This window comes from Trachemys scripta, chromosome 8 (genome assembly GCF_013100865.1).
Source record: "Trachemys scripta elegans isolate TJP31775 chromosome 8, CAS_Tse_1.0, whole genome shotgun sequence".
Lineage (NCBI taxonomy): Eukaryota > Metazoa > Chordata > Testudines > Emydidae > Trachemys > Trachemys scripta.
The window spans coordinates 28945010-28965249 of NC_048305.1; the positions used below are offsets into that span (position 1 = coordinate 28945010).

At 45.8% G+C, this 20240-nt stretch overlaps 1 protein-coding gene across 2 annotated transcripts in view; it reads right to left on the minus strand.

Moving 5' to 3' along the window:
• Nucleotides 1–4056: 4056 nt before the first annotated feature.
• SLIT3 (slit guidance ligand 3) overlaps nt 4057–20240 on the minus strand; it is a 780962-nt gene continuing 764778 nt past the window's right edge. For both annotated transcript variants that reach the window (XM_034778698.1, XM_034778699.1), the window contains 2 exons: nt 9329–9537; nt 4057–7699 (listed from right to left, as the gene is read on the minus strand). In XM_034778698.1, coding sequence (XP_034634589.1) covers nt 7461–7699; nt 9329–9537 — 448 coding nt within the window. In that variant the 3' untranslated portion in view covers nt 4057–7460. The remainder of the gene's footprint in view (nt 7700–9328; nt 9538–20240) is intronic.

Consider the following 20240-nt stretch of genomic DNA (forward strand, 5'->3'; position numbering starts at 1 on the left):
TCAAAATCCATACCCAATGATATGCGTAAGTGCTATGGTGCCTAGCTGATTTATCCGTGCATAAAGCAGTGTGAAGGAAGCAGGTCTCAACTCACAGTGTTGAGGTTAAAATTTGAATAAAATTGGGTCATGAAGTTATAGCTTCATATATTTTAAGGCCAGAAGGGACCATTGTGGTCATCGCATCTGATCTCTTGCATAAAACAGGCCATAGGACATCCCTGAATTCATTCCTTATCCTACACATACTGTTGACATATGCTGAGTAATACATTCAACATCCTTTCCCGCAAGTCAGCTACCTTTAGTTACAAAGAGTCCTGTGGCACCTTATAAACTAACAGGAGCATAAGCTTTCGTGGGTGAATACCCACTTCGTCAGATGCATGTAGTGGAAATTTCCAGAGGCAGGTATAAATATTCAGGCAAGAATCAGTCTAGAGATATCGAGGTTAGTTCAATCAGGGAGGATCAGGCCCTTTAGTTGTAATACTTTTATAATAGTCTATCAAATCAAAAGTTGATTCACAATATTACAAGTAAATAATAAACGGTATATTGCTGCTGCATTACTTTTAAATTGCAGAGGGCACATTGGGCTAGTATGTTTCACCCTGGGTTGTAGGCTTAATCCTCAGGTTTGTTAACTGTTGGAGAATAAAATGTAAATTTGCAGGGTTTGTAAAATTTTCCCAACTGCTATTGGGACAACTAAGAAAAATGATCAAAAGGTGATGATTAGGGTTGGGGTTACGTTAGCCAGTGAGCAACGATTCAGTCAATAAACATATTATTTCTAATGTCAGCTAATAAAAGTCACACAACCCTAGTCTGACATGCTATACTTGGCAATGAAATGGAAGCAGAAAAGCTAGTTTAAAAAGAATATCCAAGCAATTCATAGACTATCCGTCCCCTCTCTCTAGGTACGTTTACAGTGCTCAGTGTAGTATTTGGTTCCAGCACAAGCACTTCTCGTGGAAAGAAAGGGTCTTCCTCAAGGACACAACCATTCAAGGTCACTGAGCTAAATATTTTCGGTGCCATAGTCTCCTAATCCTTACATAATTCTGACACCCAGGGCCAGCTCCAGGCACCGGCCTAACAAGCAGGTGCCTGGGGCAGTCAATGAAGAGGGGGTGGCACGTCCGGCTGTTCGGCAGCGGGGCTGTCACTCCCTCTCAGAGTAAAGGACCTGCCGCCGAATTGCCGCCCTAGAATGAAACGGCAGTAGAGTTGCCGCCGCTTGTGATCGCGGCTCCCCTCTCCCCCCCCGCGCTTGGGACGGCAAAAACACTAGAGCCGGCCCTGCTGACACCTTACTTACTTGGTTTGTTGTAGTACTGCTGTGCTAAGCACTGTACAACACTCCCCACCACACACAACCCCCCCAAATAGTTCCTGCCACGAAGGGCTTACACTCTATGGTCACTAGCAATATTTAGCAACAACAGTGTAGCAGCAAATTTAAAATAGGTGATTAATGTACATTGGGGTTTTGCGGGAGTTCATGTTACTCCCTGGTTGACTGCAACCCATTTTGAGGACTCAACTTGCATTAGTAAGTGTTGTTGTGGTCCGTAAATGCTCAACGCCATCCATTGGTGGTTGTGCGCACACGCATGCCAACTATATTCTTTGCGTGCTCTAACCACTAGAGGAAGACAAAGCCACTCTGTTAACATGATTTACACAAGTGGTATTTCTTGCATTTTTTTACATGACTACTATAATGAGAAAATGCACAGTACAGTAGAAACTGGGAGATGCAGGCCAGATTCTGTGGAAGAGGCTCTCCTTGGAGTTCCCCCCAATCATTCTATGCGATGAAGGGGCTCCATGGAAAAAGTAGTACATCTGACTCTAATGGGAATTGGATCAGGATCTGTGAATGGGCTGTAATATTTTACTATATTCTTAATGTGGTGTACAGCACCCGGGGGGGGTGGGGGTGTGTGTGTGTGTGTGTGTGTGTGTGTGTGTACTATATAAATAAAGATAATTGGTTAGCTGTGTTCACTCAGGGTTTGTAGGGCTCATGTGACGTTCTGTATTCTGAATGTATTTTAAGTTTCACAGCCAGGGCCGGCTACAGGCACCAGCCGAGCAAGCGTGTGCTTGGGTTGGCAGATTCCTAGGGGCAGCATTCTGACCAATCCTTTTTTTTTTGTGCTTCACCGCTTTGGCCGCCCCTGCAGGTTTTTTTTCTTTTTGGTTTGCTGCTCCCGCTGCCCTGTAGCGGGCGGAGGATGGGAGCACCCTGCAGCAAGCCCGGCAGGGCAGGCCACATCCTTCCCTGCCTGCCGACCGGAGCAGCGCAGAGCCCTCCCAGCAGGCGGTGCAGTGGGAGGGGCTGCATGGCAAGCACTCTGCTTAAGGAAGCCCTGGCCGCCCCCCTTCTCTCTCTCTCCCCCAGCTAGGGCCAGGAGTCCCCCTGCACCCACGCTCCTGCCGCCCCACAGGTATTTTTTGTTTTTTCTTTCCTTCGCCGCTCCGGCCGGCCGGCCAGTTTGTTCCCTCCCACCCCCGCCGCTCCGGCCGAGGGCAGGTTTGTTTCCCGTCCCCCTCCCCCACCCCCTTGCCGCTCCGGCCGGGGGCAGGTTTGTTTCCCGCCCCCACATTTGCTGCTCTGGCTGGCTGGTTTGTCCCCCTCCCCTTTGCTGCTCCTGCCGACTGGTTTGTAACCCCCCCCCCCCCTTTGCTGCTCCGGCCAGCTGGTTTGTTCTCTCTCTTCCCCCCACCCCTCGCCGCTCCGGCTGGGGGCAGGTTTGTTTTCCTCCTCCCCTCCCCCCCCTTTGCTGCTCCGGCTGGGCGTTTTTTGCTTGGGGCGGCAAAAAAGCCAGAGCCGGCCCTGTTCACAGCAGAACTCTGCCATTTTACAACACACTTGCTTGATGTGTGTGAATGATCTGCGCCTTCTGTTACAGCAATAACAGTACTTATTTTTGTTAGCAGGCAGCCAAATCAGATGATTTAAGCCACACTGCTTGCCTAGCATGGCTGTTTTCTTAAATGCTCGCTTTCAGTGCTGGTCTTTTAACCCACTTTTTTTGGGCTCATCTGTGGTGTTGCTTTGACTTCAAGACTGGGAACTAGGGTTAACAAAATAAAACTGGGACGTCAGTGTCTAGGACAGACTAATCAGAAAATGGGAGAGGATGTCACTTAGATAACATCACATAAATCTTTCCAAATAATCAGTTTTTGAAAGCTCTGACTGACTGATTTGGGTTCCTTTGACCCTTCCCTGACCTGGTTGATTTCACTGTGTTATCATAAACACCACATTATGGTTCAGCCAGTTTCTATTTCAATCATCTCTCTCATTGTTTGGAAAATCATGAAGATTTGGTGATTTAGGGCCATATTGTACTCTCTGCAATCACAGGCTGCTGGGATCCAGAGGATTGGATGGTCCAGGCGTGAGCAGTGCCACCTCCACAGCAACATATCCCCACCTTTCCTCCCCACCACGGAAGGCCCTTAGTGGGAGGCAGGAGAGGACCTGTGGCCAGGGGGACATCACTCATTGTCATCTCATGGACTTTTCATGGATAATCTTACACTGCTCCACTTTTTCCCTCCGTGCCACTGAACTCCCTCTTCAGTGGGGAAGCCCCTGTCAGCAAAGGCTCATACTGACAGGGTGCTGGAAGGAGCAGAGGCGCAGCAACTGTGCCAGGGTGACTTCATGTCTCTGGATTCATGAAAATCTCCAGCAGCTGCTGGTTTTGGTGACAGACCTCTGTGCACAAGGGGGAGGGGCAATCTTAAGTAGGTCCTGTGAGTGCTACCATAATGTAAATGTTACTACTATGGCTCCTTCAGTGGGGCAAAGAAAGAATGTGATCGAAACTCCAAGAGGGGAAAATTTTCCAGACCTTCTTATGCATTGGAGTTGCCTGTACAGGAAGTTATGTTGTCGCTGTGACCAAAGTTGTGTATGTTCTCATTGCAATACTTCAGCTACCTCACTGGTACAAGAGACATGAAGTGGTCAGACCGTGATACCCAAAATACATAGTCAAGAGAAATAATCTGCATCACACCACAGGATATGTTATAATCTTCCATAACCCAACACTTTATTTAAAAATTACATCACAATGAGAGTCTGTTAATAAAATACACTAATTCACACCAGTCTGCATTGCCCTCTTGTTTTTTTTTTTTTAGGGTTAGCATCTTTCTTCACTTTATTAAAAACTCAATAGTGTTAAAAAATAACTACTGCATTGTACCTACAGCAGCTGATATCTACTGTAACAGGGAGGTTACAGAGGAAACTTCCAGAGCTAATTAAACACTTCAGTTAAACTCATATTTTTGGCACCATTAATTTTTTTTAATTAAACCAAGCAAAATACTTCCATATTAAGCCAGTAAAATCACTGATCTGAAACATGGCAGTGATTGTCATGCAACTGCTGTCTAGAAATGTGTAAAAATGCTTCTTTTGGTTTAAAAAATAGGAATTCTGAGTTATTTGTATGTCACAGCACTTGACTGTGATTACAGAACAGGGCCAGCCCTACTGTACTGTAGCTATTATCGTTTTGCTGTGAAGTTTGGTTAACATGTCAGTCTGCGGTTCATTTAAGTGGCCATTGATGACTTTTTTACCTTTGGTAACAGAGTCAGAATTTAAAAATCTGTCAGAAGATTGGGGGGAGGGGTGGGAGGGAGGAAACATTATTTTCTCTCAGTTATGCTGCTGTTTGGATGAAACCATTGGCTACAATTTCAATTAGTTTTGGGGGAAAGCAATGCCACACAATGCTTTGGCGGTTTACTGGCAGCCAATTATCATCTTACTAATGAGACTTTAAAACATTAAGAGCGCTGAAGCACTGTGATTCACTGGTCAAGTCTTGATTTGTCTTCCCTGAAATGATGGCTAACTGCATCTACAAAAATGCACTGAGAAAGAATGTTTCATTAATAATAGTAGATTTGTACCAGGGCCATGTTTATACAAGCGTGTGCAGTTAGTTGCTTTTGCAAATTTTTAGAATCTACAGACTGGGGGGCAGGGAGGTTTTGTGTTTTTTTTTTTTTAACTTTATAAACTTCAGCTGCTTCTAGAGTCACGTATTATCACTCGAAATGAAATGAAACCTAAGCTATATATAACTGGTTTTTTTCTGGCTCCTGAACTGTACTATTTCAATCAGTTTTTGGCACATTAAGTAGTGATTGTAGTATGTTTCACTGATTGCAGGCTCCATTGTACTAGTATTTATTCTGAAAAACTTCTATTGTATCACTCACTTCCCTCCTGCCCCAATTACTCTGGGAAACAAAAAGGAATGTGACTACACTGTTATGGATAAAAAAGGTTTTAATTAGAATAAGGCCTATAAGCATCTTAGGGCTGCTGGTTACAAAAAAGGACAAAGATTTACATTGTAACTGCAATAGTGTCTGTTTTTTTTTTCTGAGGGGAATGTAAAGTTGTTCTGGCTATCACAGAAATGTTTCATGCTCTTTTTCTTTTTTTAAAGCCTCATTCAGGCGAAAGAACTAATTATTTACTTTTTTTTTTAAACTGATGAGTTCTCTTTCTGCCCCTGCTCTTAAAGGGCCTGATCCTTTCCATTGACTTCAATGGGCATTGGAGCAGGCCAAAACTGCAAGGCGTAAGCTCTGACTTAGCTGTTTCTCACAAACATACTCATTGAAGAAAGGACCACAGGACCCTTGCAGGGAGAAAGAGAAATTACTTAAGGAAACAATGGAACAGTAATTGACAGGAAGGTTTGAAATTCATGGTAATAGAACACTTCAAGGCTTGTGTAATGTAATCAATGTCCCTAACAGGTAGCTCTGGTAGGGTGACCAGATGTCCCGATTTTATAGGGACAGTCCCGATATTTGGGTCTTTTTCTTATATAGGCTCCTATTACCCCTGTCCCGATTTTTCACATTTGCTGTCTGGTCACCCTAAACCCTGGCAAAACCCCCAACGCCCTAAGGGTAAAAATCACCTCTCAGATTCACACTGAGAATTTGTCATCTACATGGATCTCTGCTGCATATTCAGAATTTATTCTGCACACACGGCTCCTATTAAAGTCAATGGGAGTCCTGCGGGAGGAACAAGTGCAGAATATACAATAGTGCAGTTGAAAACGTTTTTAGCGTGGATCAGTCAATCTATATAGTGGAAAGCGAGAGCAAAACTATATGGAGATATCAAGAGTCTCCTTAAGAACAGATGAAATCTCTGTTAAGGTGGGACAGACAGCAGACCTATAGAAATTCCACATGCGTATAGTGCAACTTACACTAATTTGAGAAGTAGCAGGTGGAGAAGCAGCATGTTGGCCATGTACCATAGAGTGTGTATTAATAGGCAACTATGGCATGGAGTAAAATTTTGGCTGAAATAAATGAAAGTGGGAATAAAGTACAATATATCAGCAAGATAAATTCTGGTTCTTGGGATATTTTCACTCTCTTTTAAAATGGATTTATACATGAACTTTGAAAGCTGCAGTGTCTAGGTTTGCCAAACTTCATTGTAGTGTATTCCCCACATTTAATATACAAAAAAGAACTCAAGGCTGAGAGCAGTGAGGCATAAACCTGGGAAATAACATAGGAAGGGTAAGTAGTAGTTAGTATGTTGCTTAATTGGAGTCACTTAGCACTTATTTTTGCCTTTTTGGACAAAAACATCCCAAACTGTGTTTACCACATTCTCTCCCCCACTTCCTTTTGAATAGATTTGTCCGTGCTATAGCGATACAGTCACTCAAGAATATACTGGGAAGACAGATAAAAATACAAAATACAAAACAAAAATGCATTCTACTATTATAGTACTTGAGTAAAGGAGTCAATGTCAGACTTAGGCTACTGCCAGACCGATGCACTTTTTGGGTAACTGGTTCAAGAGAATCAAGCTGAGCCACTGTACAGGAACCAAACACAAACTAGCATTATTAGGCAAGGGTAAGAATCGAGAGGGAGATTTTTTTTCAGGGTGCACAGATAGAAGAGATGGCTGTCAGATGTGAGAATGTGCTTTCCCGTTGTACCCATCAGAACCTCGGAGCATATTTTTTTCAGTCTGTATCTATCGTTTTGTGGCAGGTCCTTGAAATATCTTCACATTTGGCCATCGTGCATGCTTATAAACTTACCCCATTTCTCCTTTTGTTAGGCTATGATTTCTTTATTTTTTAAAAACATTTTTAATTTTTTTTTAACAACTGTTAAAAAAGTTTTATGGTAAAAATAACTCACTATATGATACATATACCCGAAATGGTGTGATACTTTATATAATAAAAGATGAAAATATTCACTTTCCATAATAAAAATAAGTTCTATTTTTTGTTTATTTTACAATATACTTAATATTCTTTTCTTCTTCTTCTTCACGCTGAAAGTAAATAGTCCCATTTTGAGAGCACTTCGGAGTCGATTAAAGTGGCAAGAGACTGGAGAATGGCTTATAAGCATTTTGAGCAGCCGCATTCCACATGCCTCTCCAGTTCTTCCATGAAGGAGGATCCATCCACACACTGAAAGATGTATTTCCGCCTTTTGCTCCGGAGGGGAACGCAACACTGCCCATTACTGCAACTGCCACGACATTCCATCTGGGGAACTTTGGAGGCAGTGACACACGAGGTATAGCCATGCTGCTTATGGATCACTTCTCGGACAATCTCCCCTTGGCAAAGATTCTCTGTTAAGACAATGGAGAGTGTAGAGAGAGGTTTGTAAGAGATTATAATTTAAAGATGCTCCCTTGTAAAGGACAGTATTATAAACATAGGAATTTGGAGATGTGCCCTGGAGGCAGGGGTTGGGAACACCGCATGGCTGTGCGCAGCAGTTCACCAGAGACGCTCCCCAGTTTGCGTTATTCAAGTTTTATTCCTTTCTCATTCACTGGCTTGTTACTTAATGAACCCCTAGAATGTTAGCGAGAGGAAGGATGGAGAAGGTGATAATTATCTTGTAACCCCCTCCCCACCAAACAGCCCTGTGCATGTACTGACATTTATTTTATTAAAGGCAAACAACAGTGCACAGGGTCTCCATTCTCCACTGCTTTGTACGAGGTGTAAAATGCTATCAGGACAGAATAGTACTCTCTTTGTGCAGGTATGTATTTATACAAGGCATTGTAGAATCAGGCCTGTTGCCTTCAACAGAACTGGAGATGCTTTAACAAACAATAGTTATTTAAGCTTCCAACATCCCTGTAAAGTATATATTATTCCCATATTAGATGGAAAATGGAAAAAATATATTATTAATAAGACCATTATTAGCCATGGGAATGGTTTAATAGCATGAGACTTACATTTGAAACACTTAAGCTCCCTCGAGCCACGGATACAAATCTTGGTAAGGTCGATCTGTCCTTACATCCTTTCAGATTAGATATATGGAGTTCCATGCAGCGTGCTCTATGTAGGTCTTTAGAGGAGATCCTCAAACCCAACATTCAGCCTACTCTGTATGAACTTTAATAATCTGGGGTTTGCCCAAGTATACTTGGCAACATTTCCTGTCCTAACCTATTGTGCAGTCACTGTGCAGCAGTCAGATTCATGGAATTTGCAAAGACTGTGATCCTTTTAGATGAAAGGTGCTACCTAAATAAAACATTATGGGCCAAACTGCTGCTTTTGTGGGGGAACAAAGGAAGGACTAGAAGACTGAGTTATAACTTTCTGAGTTTCTAATAGGCCATTTAATTTAGGGGCAAAACAGGTGTGGAACAGATAGGGGACTTGGCCTCCCCAAAAGCCCAATAGGAATAAAGGAAAAGCTAAGAATTTTCCTTGAGACCCAATTTCAAACCTGTACAGCTCAGGAGAGGGAAGGAATGAGGGCAACTCGCATTACTCATCCTACACAGCATGGTTCCTAAAGGAGCAGTGCTTCCTGGGAATTCTGCCTTTGCCTTTCTGTACTTCCCCATTGTGGATGTGGTTCAGTGTGCTGGGGGGAATTTTCATCCCCAATAATGCAGTGAGGACAATCCTTGTAGTGTATGAAGGGAAAGATGCCACAGAAAAGCACCCACATCACAAGCCCTCTCCACTCACACATCCCACTCAGAAACAACAGAGCTACAAACTTCCAGGATTCAGGAGGAACAGAGCTATTATCATAGATCTACCCTTTTCTACGCATTCAGACATCTTCTGGCCAGCTCTTGTGTGGTTTCCCTCTCCTCCTCCCTCAATGGTTCTGAAGGGGCCATTGTCCCATTAATAAGCGTTAAATGGAGGAAGAGTGAAGACAAACGTGAATAGAAATGACAGCAAATCACAATCCAAGGCACTGTAGCCAGGCATACCTTTGTCGCAATGTTCTCCGCTATAGTTAGGGTCACATTCGCAGTATGGCTCCCCATGTTCTGAAATTTTACACTGCCCATGGTTGCATTTCATAATTCTGCAGGGGTTTGAGGAGTCATTCTTCTTGTCGCAGTACATGCCCATATAACCCTCTGAGCACTTACATGTGTAAACAAAGTTGGCAGCCGTGCATTTACCATGGATACACCTGAGAAAGAAGAAAAGTTTAGAGCTGGCTTATGCTTGTGAGGTTTGAATTAGGGCAGGAAGAGACCTCAATTTTTCCAGGAATGTTTACTTTGGATGTCTTAGCTCCCACTCAATTTCTGGCCAATATTCTAAAGCAAAGAAGTTCAGTGCCAGACATGCTGGCAGAAACGGCAAGTGGATATTGGATCATATTCACAGACAGCAAATTCTGCATTTAGTGATCATGAAATGTTCTCATGGGGAAACCTGAGTAAGGGTTAGGCTCATTCAATCATGGATCAAACAATACAATTTATCCAAACAAAACAGCTCAGATTCAGAGTATCAATACTTGAAACAAACTCCTCGTGAACAATCCACATGTCAAAGCGTATTTGGAAAAATTATTCTACTGATTACCTCACATGATGAATAAATGCGAGGAAAATTGTTATCTGTCTGTGGAATTTGTGGACAAAAAAAGAGGCTAAATTACTCCAAAAACTTGACTCAGTTCTAGTTGAATGGTTTCACGATACAGGGTCCTGCAGTGGGATTTGGTATTTCTGGACAGGTGATGCATGATGAGGAACTGCAATAGATCCCCATTCAGTGGGTAGATGAAGGCTCAGACTGTGGAAGCAGGGTGAGGAGATAAAGGTGGCATCTTTATGCCAGGGGATGCCATCCAGCGGTACAAACATTTCATATATACAAAGCCCTCGCTTATATAAATTTTCCCATTTGTTATTTTTACTCCTGGCATTTTAAATTATTTCCCATTTTAAAAAAATGTTTATTTTAACCCGTGCCAGTTTCATGTGTGTGTGCAAAATAGGCAAAAATAAAAAACAAGGAATAATAAAAGCAACAATGAGGTCAGGATACAGAAAAAAAGGGTAATTAAGTGGATTCACATTATTTAAAATAAGGCATTTTCAACAACACTAAACTAACTCCTGCTCCTGGATCAGTAACCCTTGTTACTCACCCCCCCCCCCCCCCCCGACACACCATCTTCTCCTCAGTCTGTATTACCATGTCTCCACTTAGATTGTAAACTCTTTCATGTGAAGATCATGTCTCTGTCTGCAGGGCGGTCCTTAGGATTTATGGTGTCCTAGGCGGGATTATTAAACTGGTGCCCCTGTGCCTGACTTGCTCTTAGCAACACAAACATAAGCTTATAGTATTGGAAAACTTGCCACATGCACGTTATTAAAACCAGTTCAACTTAATTAAGCACACTGTAATGCTGATGGACTAGCACTAAAGAAGTAACACTATAGAAAAAATTCTGATTTGACAGAATGATGCCAATAATACGATTTTTTAAATTTGTCAACATTTTATTGGAAATTTATATGAAGAGGTATTGAAACAAGGATTTGTTTTTAATTAACAGCCATCTTTCAGGCTTTTTGGGCTGCAAAATCAGTAATAATGTCATCGTATGACAAAGACAAAGTGATGTCTTGTTCGATTGCAAGAATAGCAAGACCAGTCAAGCGTTCCTGACTCATTGTAGAGCGGAGATAGGTTTTAATGAGCTTTAGTTTTGAGAAACTCCGTTCTCCTGATGCTACTGTTACAGGAATTGTCAGTAGAATACGAGTGGCAATGTACACATTAGGATATATGTCAACAAGTTTGCTGGTATGAATAAACTGTACAATGTCCATCACCAATTTTGCATGTGGCAACATTGATGACAGTGTACTCAATTCTTCGTACAGTTCAAGTCCATTTAAATCAAAACTATCACCGTGCTTCAGGAGGCTCTCTACGTTCTTGCACTTTGTCATTAGTTGCTCTTGTTTTCCTATTTTGTTGAATTTAGTTATGTCATACAAAAATCCAAACTGTTCATGGTGTACTTGTAAGGTATTAAACCTTTCATCAACAGCAGATATTGCCTTATCCATCACAACATTAAAAAATTCAACCTCAAATTTCTTTTCTGGATCGTCTATGGACTCATCTGCTCCTTCATATTCCGCTTGCCATTTTTTCCTTGAAACTCGTGTCACATTCGGACACACCGAATGCCTGTGCAAGCTCTCTTGCTGTAACCTGTGCTTCTTTGGATCCATTTTCTCTGTATTTCACTAACAAGTCTTGTGTGTTGTTTAGTAAGTGTTGAATCAAGCTGCATCATTGGACTCTGCATTATTTTGCTTACACTTGAGATTTTAACAAGAATGTCATACCAGATTACAACAGACGTTAGAAACTTGAAGCTGGATATTTCAGAGGCCAATGGCTGTGCTTCACTTTTAGCTTTTGGATCTCTGGCTTCTTCCAAAGTAGCAACCAGTGCATCGTAAACTTCCTCAGATTGATATCTCAACGTTTTTACACTTTCTACTCTGCTTTCCCAGCATGTCTCAGATAGAGGCTTAACGGTAATAGCATTGACATGTGCTTTGAATATTTGCCATCGTTGAGTGAAGCTGAAAAGAGCACGTAAATGTGTTGCAGCAAACCATAAAAAGATATAGCTTCTACAGAAGACTTGGCCATATCACACAAAATCAAATTAAGACTGTGGCATGCACACGGAACAAAAAAGGCTCATGGATTTTCTCTCAGGATTCTAGCTTGCACGCCAGAAATGCATCCTCTCATATTGGCACCATTATCATAGCCTTGTCCTCTAATGTTCATTACGGACAATCCCATTCGTTTTAGTTAATCAAGGAGAGCTTGAAGAAGTCCAAAACCTGTAGTGTCTTCTACTTCTAAAAATGTGATAAACGATTCCTTAACTGTAATCTGTGCTGAATCACTAATGTTGACAAATCTCACTACTAACAACATCTGTTCTTGATGACTTATGTCCGGAGTGCAGTCTAGAATTACGGCAAAATATTTTGCCAAAGCAACCAATGAAACAATTTTGGCTCTCACTTTATCACTCATTAGCATGATCAGTTCATTTTGAATTCTTGGTCCCAAATAGTGGTCATGTATTTCATTTTCAGTTACTCTTCAGACATGTTCACTCATCACTGTGTCAAATTTTCCCAGCAGTTGTACAAGGCCCAAAAAATTGCCATTTTGGGCTGGAATAATTTCTCAATGCTTCCTCTAAAAGCAAGATTGTTTGTTGATAGATACTCAACAATAGATAATAGACGTTCAAGAACACGACACCAATGCTGCTTCTCTGACTCCAGCAATCTTTGATTTTGGGCATCAAGAGTTGTCTGATCTTTTAACCTTACACTCAGCTCACACCATTTGTGCATACTTTCAAAGTGGTGTTGTGCCTTTTCATGTTGCGGTAATATGTGACTAAGATTTTTCCAATCATTAATACCCATGGTTGCTATCTTAAAATTGCAACTATTGAAAATCTTGCATGGGAAACAAAATACAGCATCCTTGCATTTAGAGTACACAAGCCACCGTCTGTTGACAATTTCACCTTTAGAAAGTCTTTTGTAGTAATTGTTTTCTGTGAATTTCCTACCTCTAATGTCTTTAGGATATTCAAGACCTTTATTCTCCCAGGGCCTTCCTCAAATATAATGGCACAGAATTCGTTGTTTAAAGATTGTGGCTATGTGCCAATGTCATCTATATCCCATGATAGTACAGTTTCAACTGTTGTAATTTCTTGTTTTGTGTCTGCATCTGTTTCAAATGATTGTTCTCTGTGTTGTTGCGTTTCTTGAGCTTCGTCTGCATAAAAATTTTCTTTGGCAGTTACCTGATGATATTGATCAACTTCGTTGTTTTCATGACGTACAAACTTAACCCTTCTGTGCTTGTATAGCTAATCCTATTTCATCTTTCCGTTTTCTTTTTTGTGACCCGGAAAGTTGTTTTCAATACGACATAACTTATAAGGGTGTTTTTTAAAGAAATAATTTTAAATTATTGTCAGATTATCAGAAATATTATTTAAAATAACTAATATAGGATACTTGTGAGTCTGTGGCCTTGAGCTAGTGTGAAGACACCTCACAAGGCGCTCCACCCTGACTGAGACACAGTAGAGTTGGAAACCCATGTCATTTTTACAAAGCCACTTTTTAGTTTTAAATGTATAGTGGGCATCAGTTTTAATGTTAGTTACAACTCTATATCAACCTTATACTGTAAATAGATCAATGGCATTATCCAGTTTAATAAGCTAGGTTTTCAAGCAGTGGGAAAATATAACCCTAGTTTTACTCCTAAGTAAAGCACAAAGTGACCAAAATGAAGTCAACACAGAATCATCTCATTTAGATTAAGGTAGCACAAAAATGTTACAGAAGTCCTATTGTGCCTTATTTTTGTTTGGAAAGACATTAGCAATAGCAGCACATTTTGGGCACTGCCAGAAATACATGATAAATCACTGCCTCTAAAGTTCCATCAAAAACTGACATTTTCACAGCTCTAGCATGATCTGCTGCACAGATTCTTCACAAGGAAGTGTCCCTGGCCTTTTTAACTCGTATTAACCATGTATTTACTTTATGAAAGTTGGACAAAACATTGTGAAAACGTAAGACATTGGCTGCCCAACCTCTGGGCTGGCAAAAGCTATATTGACTCACTGGAAAAAAAAGAGAATCTTAGTATAACATATGGTCACTCTATACCAGGGGTCGGCAACCTTTTAGAAGTGGGGTGCCAAGTTCACTGTAATTTAAGGTTTCCCGTGCCAGTAATACATTTAAATATTTGTAGAAGGTCTCTCTCTATGTCTATATTATATAAATAAACTATTGTTGTATTTAAAGTAAATAAGGTTTTTAAAATATTTAAGAAGCTTCATTTAAGATAAAATTAAAATGCAGATCTCATCAATTTAGTGTGATCCTTATCTGGGATCCTTGTCTGGCGTTCCCGCCACCAGCCCCGCTCAGCCCACTGCCGGTCTGGGGTCCAGCCGCTGACCCTGCTCAGCCTGCTGCCGGTTTGGGGTTCCAGCCACCAGCTCCTGCCAGCCAGAATCCCGGCCACCGGCCCCCCTCAGCCCGCTACCAACCTGGGGTTCTGCTCACCCAGGCCGGCAGGAGGCTGAGCGGGGCTGGCGTCTGGGCCCCTGACTGGCAAGGGGCCAGCAGCCGGAACCCCAGAGCGGCAGCAGGCTTGAGTGCTGCCAGCACCCCAGACTGGCAGCGGACTGAGCCACTCAGCCCCCCGCCGGCCCTGCTTAGCCCACTGCCGGCTGAGTGAATGGAACCCCAGGCCGGCAGCAGGTTGAGTGGCTCAGCCGGGGTCTCAGCCGCTGGCCTGCTCAGCCCACTGCCAGCCTGGGGTTCCTTGGGGGTCCCCAGGCCAGCAGCGGGGGCTGAGTGGGGCCGGCGGCTGGGACCCCGGCTGGCAATGGGGAAGCAGCCGGAACCCCAGAGTGGCGGTGGGCTGAGCCGCTCAGCCCGCCGCCACGTGCCATCAAAAATCAGCTCGCATGCCACCTTTGGCACGTGTGCCGTAGGTTGCCGACCCCTGCTCTATACACTAGTAAGGAGATGAACATATTACAGTTGTTGGAGGGCTCTATTTAGCAGTAACAGGGTTATAGGCAAGTCAATCAACATTTTTCGTTTCTCTGATGAAAACTGGCCCACTCCCTGCCCCATACCAAACTTGTCACAAATAATTGTCAACAACTTAATTTTCTGTTTTTGGCTAAGATATTGATTTTTTTAAAAAAAATATTGAAATTGAATTCAGGATTGTTAGCTAGCATTTTTGGCAAACAAAGTTGTTCAATGACAATCTAAATGGCAACACAGTACTGCTTTCATGCTTGGCTCACCCTAGGGTTACCATATTTTAATTTTTAAAAAGGAGGACACTCCATGGGGCCCCGGCCCCGCCCCAACTCCGCCCCTTCTCCGCCCCCAGCCCCACCTCAACTCTGCCCCCTCCCCTCAATGCTCCGCCCCCTGCTCCTCCCCCTCCCCTGCTTCCCGCGAATCAAATGTTCGCGGGAAGCCTGAAACAGGGAGGCAGCAGGTAAGCTGGTGCTGGGGCTGGGTGCGGCGCGGCCCAGTCTGGCCCCCCCTGGCTGAGTGGCTCCCTCTGGCAGCCGGCCGGCCCAGGCCAAGAGGCTCTGGCCCCGGCGTCTCCCGCCCAGCTTGGCTTGGGCCCTGGGGCGCGGCCCCGGCCAAGTACCCGCGCCCCCGCCCCCGGCTCCGGCCGAGCACCACGGCAGCCCCGGCCCCTGGCCCAGCACCGCGCTGGCTCCCGGCCCTGCACCCCACACCCGTACCCCCGGCCCTGGCCCTTGGCCGAGCACCGCACCGTCCCCGGCCCCGCACCCCTGGCCCCGGCCCCTGGCCGAGCACCGTGCCAGCCCCCGGCCGAGCACCGCTGCCCCTGGCCCCGGCCCCTGCCAAGCACCGCCGGCACGGCCCCGCACCGCCGGCTCCAGCCCCAGCCCCAGCGGCCCCGGCCGAGCACACCTGGGTCCTCCCTCCCTATTTTCCCGGACATGTCCGGCTTTTTGGGCCTCCCCCCCCGGCCGGGGGTTAGAGCCCCAAAAGCCCGGACATGTCCGGGAAAATCTGGATGTATGGTAACCCTAGCTCACCCCCCAGCCTGCTGGTCCAACAGCTGCAGTAGAGGAGGAGATAGGTGGAAAACTGCAGGACCCCAAAATCCACAACAGCAGCAGCAGCAAACCCTCAAGTCCGATCACACGCCAACGGGCACCACCGCCAGCAACACGGACCATGGTGAAGTTAGCACAGCATCTGATCTCAGGGACCCACGGAGCCACCTGCGCAGCTTCCCCCAGATGAGATGGATTGCTGCCAGCCCAGGGGAGAGACGTGCTCCCCAGCTAGGGTGACCAGATCCAGATATCCTGATTTTATAGGGCCAGTCCCAATATTTGGGGCTTTGTCTTATATAGGCACCAATTACCCCCTCCTAGGGTGACCAGACAGGGGGTGGAGGGGGTTAATAGGAGCCTACATAAGAAAAAGACCCAAAAATTAGGACTGGCCCTATAAAAATGGGACATCTGCTCATCCTACCCCAATCCCCTGTCCTGATTTTTCGCACATGCTATCTCGCTATCCCCAGCCCAGCCACGTGTGACCATTCCAATCCTGGCTGGCTGCGGAGGAAGTGAGTTACTTTCACTTTCACTTTCATTCCTCAGCAGACAGACAGCCAGCCTCCCCGCCCCCCCAGCACCTCACCCAACCCAGCCCCCAGGGGGGAGAGAAAGAGAGGGGTGCTCCTTGGGGGGGGGGGGGGGAAGAATGGACGTTATGGGGGACAACAGAGGATACTGGTGCCAGAGCCGCCGAGCCTGCCTCACCTCACGCCGGGGGAAAGAGTCACACTCACAGGTGAGTTCCTTCCCCCACCCTTACTCCCTCCTCTTCCCTTCCCAGAGACCCCAGCAGCCAATCCCCTCCCTCAGATTGCGCTGCATTCGGCTCTCTCTAGGACCTAGCAGCCCTGCTCTTACATGCTCCACTGTAGGGTTACCATATTGCAGTCCTGGAAAAAGAGGACACTCCAAGGGCCTCGGCCCCGCCCCAACTCCGCCCCTTCCCCGCCCCCGGCCTTGCCCCAACTCTGCCCTTTCCCTGCCCCAACTCCGCCCCTTCCCCGAAGTCCCCTCCCCGACTCCACTCCCTCCCCTGAACGCTCCGCCCCCTACTCTTCCCCTCCCCTGCTTCCCGCAAATCAAATGTTCGGAGAACGGAGTGGTCTCTAGTTGTCAAAGACCCTTCTTCCCCGTCCCCTCCAGTCTATGTCTATCCTATTGCTGTCTAACCTGCCCCAGCTCCTCATCTGATTTCAACTGCCTCCCACTACCGCTCTGGATTCCTTGTCCCAGTTTCCTGGTCCTGTCTCACTCTCCTCTCTCCCCGTCCCCATCCCTCAGATGGGATGTTCGTTCCAGATTGGCAAAATTATAAGGCTTCCCAACATTTCAACACTTCCCATTCTAAATTTTCGGTTGCTTAACTATAGGCTAGTTCTGCCTACAACAAAGCATATTCAGAACCTCTGATTAAAGGGCTTATAAGTGTAGCAACCTCCATCATAGCTAGTCACCAAAGATTGAACCCGAGCCATCCAGACTTAAAAGCATGAGCTTCTACTACTTGAGTTCAAGATATAATTCCCTTAGCTAGTAGCTATACAGTTATCCTCTAAAAATCCACCAGAGGAGGGCACAAAACACATGTTGGACAGTGAATTACAAAAGTGCCAAATATTATTATTAGACCTGCAATATTTTTCACAATGAACATCAGCGGGGGATAAACTGGGAGTTTAAGAATATTTGGAAAACAATTTTAGAATAACATTCAGTGCTGTGGTTTAAAAGAAAAAAAACCTGTTAAAACTCATAACTTAGCAGCATTCAGTGTTTGAAAAAAAAAACAACTTCTAGGAGGGATACAAGTTAAGAATGTTGAAACAGGAAGATGTTATGCTTAGTTACCACTTGGGCAAGGCGGCCTGCTATGTAATACTTGCAAGATTTCACTGTAATGTTTTACAATATATAGCAGCACAATGCTGATTCCACTGATATTTTTGAGCAATTCATGCTGATTTTATCTCAGCCCACATCTTAATAGTTTTGAATACAAGATCACAATTTTCAGCTCAGTTGGTCTGAACATGCAGAGCTTTAAAATTGCTATGCCCTAAACTGCATATTAACTACAATTTTATAAACCTGCATGTCAGAGAACTGTGTGCCACTACTACTAGACAGCGGCACAAGGCAATTCAGTGTGAATCACAAAAATGTAGGACTGGAAGGGACATCAACAGGTCATTTAGTCAAACCCCTGCACTGAGGCAGGACTGAGTAATAACAACTAGACCACCCTTGACAGGTGTTTGTCTAACCTCTTAAAAAACTCCAATGACTGCTATTCCATAACCTCTCAAGGTAATTTGTCCAGTGCTTAACTACCTTTACAGTTAGGAAGTTTTTCCTAATGTCTAACCTAAATCTCCCTTGCTACAATTTAAGCCCATTGCTTCTTTTTCATGTATGTCCTGAGTGGGACAGGGGGGAGGGAGGTCGAGGGAGTCGGTGGGTGTGTGGGGATGGACTGGGGGAAGCAGGGTGGAGGAACTGAGGGGGACAGGACTGGGACTGGGGGGGAGCTGAGGGGGATGGGACAGGACTGGGATGGGGGGAGTAGGGTAGGAGCTGAGGGGAGCATGAATGGGACAGGGTAGAGAGAGCTGTGTAGAGTGAGGCGGGGCGGGGGAGACAATGGGGCTGGGCTGGGGAGGGTTGGGGGGTTGGGGAGAGGGACAGGGTCTGGAAAGGATGAGACAGAGGGGAGCAGGACTGGAATGGGGGGAAGTTGAGGGGGTGGGACAGCAGGGGGAGCGATGGGGGTGGGATGACGGGAGGCTGAAGAAGAGATTTGGGGTAGGACAAGGCTGAGGGCAGTGGGTTGGGGGAGCAGGGGGACTGTGGGGGAGGCTGTTGGAACGGGGGCAGGGACTGAGGGCAGTGGGTTCGGGGTGGGAGGTACAGGGAGAACTGCGGGGGAGGCTGAGGGAACAGGGTCAGGGTGGGGGCTGAGGACAGTGGGTCAGGTCTACACTGGCACCTCTCAGCATTGCTGTGCCGGGCGGCAGACCTGCGCCAGCACTACCCTGGCGATAGAAGAGTCCTCAGTGGAAATGCAGACTTCGTGAAACAGACCCTCCTTGTCACTTCAAACCTGGTGCTGCTCTGGTCAGTCACTAGGCTCTTGTCACTTTCAAACCCATGCAGGGTATCTGGCTCTTTTTCAGTTCTCAGGTTAAGAAAAGCCTCTGCATTTTGTGAGGGCTTCAGCATTCACTTTCCTACTTGACAAACTGTCTGCCTGACACATTGCTCCCAGGGCATTCATCTTTATTCATTATCGGCAGGTCCATCAGATTAACAAGCAACACAGGGGGAAGCAACACAATGGTGTCAAGGATTTGTAATTTTTCAAACCACTTTGGCCTTAACAGGGATAACAGCAAATCTGGACAGAGCAGATGGGTGTCAGGATGGGTTTGGGTATTTTTTTTTTTAAGTGAAAATGTTTGGGTCTGAGCAAAGGCTGCAAAGTTCCCTTTGGAAACCTCTGCTGATCTTTTGCCCCAGGGGCTAACGACAGCCTGGAATCTGGGACAGATTTCCACATCCATGCAGGGTGAGATGATGGGGGGGAGGAGAGGGACTGTGGGGGAGGCAGAGGGAACAGGGTCAGGGGGGCTGAGGGCAGTAGATTGAGGGTGGGGGCACAGGGGGGACTGCGGGGGAGGCTAAGGGAACAGGGTCAGGGTGGGGGCTGAGGGCAGTGGGGCTGAGGGGAGCCCCCCAGAGGGACCTGCCAGAGGGTCAGGTGAGCCCAGCAGTGCTTACCTGGAGCGGCTCCCAGGACGCATCCAGCAGGCAGGTCCCTACGGTTGGGTCGGGTCGAGGGGAAGGGGGTGGGGGGGGGTGTCTCTCTGCCCGAGTCTACAAGCCCCGCCCCGCAGGGGAGCGAGACCTCCTCGCTGCCTCTCTGTTTGCTGGGGGCAGGGGCAGGGCTGCGCTCTGCAGGCTCCTGTTGGCCAGGTGGGAGGCCCTGTGGGCTGACACCGCCGCGCCGGGAGCTCTCAGCTGTGCGCTGCCCCAGGGCCCAGGGAGGAAAGGTGAGTGGCACCGGCTTGCCGCGGTTCCCCCAGTGCGGCTGCCCTGTCAGCGCTTTTGGGTCTTTAAATAGCCGTCTGGGGGAAATCCCGGACATTTTTAGC